Below are 5910 nucleotides of genomic sequence, written 5' to 3'. Positions count from 1 at the left end.
TAAAATTAGATGATAAAAGAGATGAATGGAGTTGATACAATGCACTAATGACGACGGTGGGCTCCACAGACTTTACTCAGTACGCTTACCCTGCTGAGTTACTCAGGACGCAAAACGCTTCCGTCTCTGTTATACTTCTTATTAAATGTATTTTTTTAATATATTAAAAAAATATAATGACGTGGCACTTATAGTAACGTTGACCAATGAAAACGCTGGAGGCAGGGAGTTCCTGCCTCCGGGAGGCAGAGGATCCGCACTCAATATTTAGATAGCCTGTATGGTAAATGAAATCTACTTTATATGCTTCCATTCATAAAAATAAAGTCGTTGTCATTTCTTACCTTTTTGGCATAAGGGGACTTTGGTAGCCAAATTAGAACATCCAAACACAAGTAGTAAATGATTTGCACCCATCATCCAACACCGTCCGACTGTGGATTACCCAACGCCGTCTGATCATGGAGCAAGTGGGCCTTATTCATATGCATCAATCGATAGGTCATAGATAGAGACATAGTACCACATCTAGCTTGACATTAAGCCGAGGGAGTTGGGACGCCGTCTCGGCGTCTATGCTCGATGAGGTAATCCGCGAAGTCCTTGATGTACTGATCGTGTCGTTCCTTGTCAGCAAAGATCTTCATCAACTCCTTAGCGTTGGATCTGATTGGCCCACCTTCATCCCCCATCATCAGCTTCAAAGACTCAGTGACTGCCTCTCGTGTGAAAGATCCGTCCCTATCGTTCCTGGCCACCTCAACTCCAACCTTCTTTTCTTTCATTACACACGTGATAAGCCCTTGATCACCTATAAAGGGCAACATGACGAGCGGCTTGCCAAAAGCAAGACCCTCGATGGACGAACCCCATCCACCGTGCACCAGGAAACACCCGATCGACGTGTGTGCCAGTAACCTAGCCTGTGGGGCCCAGCCCAAGCGGACGATTCCACGGGCCTTGGTCCGCTCCTCGAAACCCGGTGGGAGTAGAGATGGGTCCCCCCTATATGCCCAAAAGAAGGGCAATTCGGATAGCTCTAACCCGATTGCTAACTCATGCATTTGTTCTTTACTGAATCGCAACTCGCTCCCAAATGCAACATAAACGGTAGATTCATGCTTTTGAGTGTCAAGCCACTCCTGATTCACCCACGTGTCATGTCCCATGTCGTCGATTTCAGGTATGGACGGTGAAAGCAAACCCACCGGGAAAACGGGCTTCTCGTATAGCTCTCCAAGGAGTGGGATCCACTCAGGTTCGAATTCCAGGCAGCTCCGTATAGCCACGACATGGCATCCTTGGAACGTGATCCCCGTCCTGTGTCTAGCGGTCAGACCCGAACCCGATGCACGCCTACTTCTGCCATTCGCGATTCGTACGGCCTCATAGTATCGGTAAGTCACATTGGTAGGGAACGGGACCCACGGAGGTGGCACGAGTAATTGCTCGGGCGTCGTTGGCTGAGAATCCATCATCAGCGATGGTGGCCCCATGATGGAGAGGGTCATAGCGCTGAACGGTCCAAAGAAGACGGTGGGTATTCCATACCTAGCCGCGACACGTGGGGCCCAGTAAAAGAACACGTCGTAGATCATCCAATCGGGCGATGAATCGCCATCGAGGAACGACGATAAGGGTCCCTCCAGTCCATCCAACAGCTCAAGTAAGTAGTTAATGTGATCGAGTGGGACATCGACGGTGGATTGAGCATCCTCAGGTAGGCCAACGACAGGAGGTGGGGTAAGCTTCACTAAATTTATACGGGGACGTAGATCATGAGGGATACTTGGCAGTCTGTCGATGTTCCTGGGGGTGGAGAGGAAGGAGACACGGTGGCCCATTTGAGCTAAGCACTTGGCCAGCTCTAGATAGGGGATCATGTGTCCAAAAGCTAGCCACGGCACCATAACAATGTGGAGCTTCCTTTGTTCTTCCATTGCTGGGAATGGAATGCAAAGGGGGAGGGATTCTGGATTAAAGCTTTGGGAAAGTGGAGATAGCTGTCGGTGTCTAGCACAGGCACCGCAGTTTGCAGTTTTGTCGTGTCATAACATCTTTGATGTCATTTGGTACGACATCAATACGTGGCTGGAGTACCACACGCCAGCTATACAGCTGATGTATTGACGTCAGCAAATTCTGTGGTCCAATCATGAGGTATTTGTTATACCCAAACCGTCCATCCTTTTGGTGAGCTCATCGTAAATCTTGAGCCTAAAAATAAGACATATCTAAATAGAAAGTGAACCACACTGAAAAAGCAGTGGGGGATTAAACGTATATCGTTGAAACCCTTCTGGGGGCACAGAAGTTTCGGATCAATATGAAAGTTGTTTTTCCTCTTCATCCGGGTATTTGTGACCTCATGAATAAATTGGATGGAACGTAAACGTTGCGCTGGGCCCTATGAATTTTTTAACGGTGAAAATCATTTATCACTGCTATTTTTGGTGTGGTCCATTTGAGCTTTGGATATGATTTATTTTTTGTCTCATGACCTAAAATGATCTCGAAAAATTGATGAACCGTGTGGATATAATAAATAAATCATTGTGGGACTCATGTAACTTTGATCTCCTTTGAACCGTTCGTACAACGTCGGAGCTGGTCTTCCCACGATCACGTATCTACACCAGCGATATAGCTGGTGTGTGGTACACCAGCCAATCCGCTTCCTAAAACGGTTGGGGCCAACGTGAAGATGAGATAGGGGCGAAAATCTTGCCGGTCAGCTCAGGAGATAGCCCGCACCGTTGGAATCAATGGACAACCACTAGTTCGGCTTGATATACAGGTGTTTAATGAGAGAATCCGTTGAATTTCAATAAGAGTGATTTTCATGGTGGGTCTTACAATTTTCCATGGTAAGGATGTCCTACGTGGATATATTTCGTCACCACAACTTGTCGTGGAGCAGGAATCAGTTCTCTCCGTAGAAGACGATATCTTTTTGGGCAGTGTGTAGGTGCACCGAAACGTGTGAATGACGGGCGCGGCTTTCGGTGGATGCCCCGATCCACCGAAGTGCGCAGGAACCTTGACTGTGGAGCCCACCTTGATGTCTATGACTACATCCATTCCGTCCATTTGTATTGAAAACTTGTTTTAGGGTATTATCCAAAACATGAAGCAAATAGAAATCTCAGATGTGCCATATTACAGTAAAAAGCAGTAATTGACCATTAAAAACTACTCACGGGCCACAGAAGCTTTGGATCAAGATGATATTTGTGTGGTATCTTCGTGCAGGTCTTTGTGATCTTATCAACATGTTGGATGAAAAACAAACATTACGGTGGACTGCACGAAGTTTTCAATGGTGGGGATTCAATCACTGCCGGTTTCCTGTAGTGTGGTCCACCTAAGATTTGACCTAATGTTTGGAGAATGGGATGAACTTGCACGGGCGAACCTCATTGAGTGCATAAACATACTACTACACTTCTCAGGGGATGGCGTACAAATGAACGGTCGGGATACCGAGATAGAGTGCTTATCATGCGTTGCCTTGTGCGGTGGAAACAAAGGCATGCACCACGAGTGGAAATTGAGATAAACATCTGAAATGCGCCCTGCGGGGAAATGATTCAGTTCACCTTGTTGCATCGGTTCACTTACACAGTCCAATTGGCCAATCTGCGCCATCCATTAAGTCAATAAGAGAATTCATTGGTCCAATGATATAATCCATCGTGATTTGGCCTTATTTTCTATATTGGTCATCTGACATAGATGTGATGGTTATGATTGCCTGACAAAAGTGATTAAGTCATAAACTATCAATCATGGTTCCTATAAAATAGATGGATCAAATTGATGATGGGGCTATTCTTGTGTACATGATCTTGACAGTTCATATTAAAGGCATTAATCAAATGGTTAATATTAGCCAAATCGTGTGATGTTTGGCATGCTAGCTCATGAAAAGTTTGTTGAACCAAATGAACAGTCTGGATCTAAGAATCAGACTGTGTAACTATCCCCACAGAACTAGGAGCTAGGGCTTAAAGTAGGGTGGGTTGAGGCGGGTTGGTGCTCAATCCTAGCCCAACCCAAGGTTCTTTTACGTTAATCCTAATCCAACCCAACCTCAGGTGGAGAATTCTCGACCCAAGCCCAACCCAAGTGAGCTGGGACAGGTTGGTCGGCAGATATATGCTAATATTTTCATTCTTACATTAGTATATTATATTTTCAATGCAAGTCTTATTTTTTATACCTATGTAGTTATTTACAATAAAGAAGTTCATTATTTTTCCAAACAAATAAGCTAAAATATAGGATAACTACTTTAAAAGTCACATTGTGTATCAAGCAATCTATTTGGGAGAGAAATCAGGTGTATTTTGTTAGCTTGAGTCATCGAAAATGACATGGACAAACGAAACCCGATGGCATTAGAATTTCATGTGCCTTCAACACAGACGATCCGTAGTCATTAATTATAATTAATTTATAAGGAACTTATATATTGATTAGGTTCGAGGTGGGTCGGACAACCCGAGACCTCAACCCAAGCCTAATCCAAGTTTTATTGAGTTGGTATTTGTATGACCCAAGCTTGAGACCAAACCCGATACATCCTGCCAAGCCCAACCCAATGTCGGTTCGGTTGGGTTGAACCCACCCAACTTTCAGCCCTACTAGGAGCACTATAACTCATAGTGCTATGAGAGCACCGGGAGCACTCTCATCACCCTAAGGGCCCTATATGATGTATCTGTTTATCCACGCCATCCACCCCTTTTCTCATATCATTCCAAGTCATGGGCCAAAAAAATGAGACAGATTCAACACTTGAGCATTGGATCTTTTCATTTTTTAGCTGATACATTAAATGATCCAAGAAAAGGGGTGGATGACATGGATCAATAGATACATCATGGTGGGCCCTACACAGATGTGCCCGCTCCGGGCTAGAGATGGGCTAAGGTAGGATGCAATCGTGTCATGTGCGTACCTAATCCCTTCAACTTAATAAACTTAGACGTACCTAATCCCTTCAACTTAATAAGTAGAAATCAAGATAAGTTAATTGAAACATAAGTAGCTTATTTTAAGTAAATTATGTTCCAAATGTTCCCTTAATGATTTCCTTTTTAGTGGTGTCAATTATAATTGATTTTTGTCAAATATTACTATAAAGTAAGGTAAATGATTGATGATGAATGAAATAATACTTTTATCATTGACTTTCTAGGAATGAAAACTATTTTCATTTTCAACAAAATACAAACAATAGAAGATTGTGTAGTGAGGAGCTAGCGTGATGTGGATTCTTTTTGAATCCCATTATGATGTATGCATTTTATCAAAGCCTGTTATCTATTTTTCTAGTTCACTTTTAGGCATGAGCCTAAAATCGAAGCAGATCCAAAGCTCAAGTGTACCACACTACATGAATAAATGGGAATTGAATGCCTACCTTCAAAAACAACTTGATGGCAATCTACACTTGACCTTTAAGTAGGTTTGCATGACCTTATCAACAAGTTAGATGACAAATAAACTTCACTGGGGACCTTATGAAGGTTTCAACGGTGAACGTCATTATCCTATTGTTTTCTGTGCATGGTGTGGTCCAATTAAGCTTTGGATACACTTCAATTTTAACTGATTTCCTAAAATGAGCTGGAAATGGATGGCTGGTATGGATAAAATGCATACACCATGGTGGCCCTCATTATGAATCCACACCATGCTATAGTAGTGCGGAAAGCTCTTAACATGGCCATATGATCCAGACAGTCCAACGATGATCTAATTCATCTAATTGGCAGCTCAAATCTTAGAAATGCATTAGATAACTTTTTTTTTATGTTTGTACATGAGTAAAATGAAATCTCTCATCTTTACAGGGTCAAGTACAAAGACGGCATTTTTGGTAGTCAATATTCAAATTTAATG

The 5910-nt window shown here is 43.1% G+C and overlaps 1 protein-coding gene across 1 annotated transcript; it reads right to left on the bottom strand.

The window, feature by feature from the left end:
- Window positions 1–374: 374 nt before the first annotated feature.
- Window positions 375–1960, bottom strand: LOC131237694 (UDP-glycosyltransferase 91A1-like). Its single transcript, XM_058235601.1, has one exon. It carries the CDS (start codon window positions 1938–1940, stop codon window positions 540–542), a length of 1401 nt encoding a protein of 466 aa, XP_058091584.1. The 5' UTR covers window positions 1941–1960; the 3' UTR covers window positions 375–539.
- Window positions 1961–5910: the final 3950 nt, after the last annotated feature.

This window comes from Magnolia sinica, chromosome 2 (assembly GCF_029962835.1).
Source record: "Magnolia sinica isolate HGM2019 chromosome 2, MsV1, whole genome shotgun sequence".
In the NCBI taxonomy this organism is placed as follows: Eukaryota; Viridiplantae; Streptophyta; class Magnoliopsida; order Magnoliales; family Magnoliaceae; genus Magnolia; species Magnolia sinica.
This window is presented reverse-complemented; position numbering and strand designations above follow the sequence as displayed.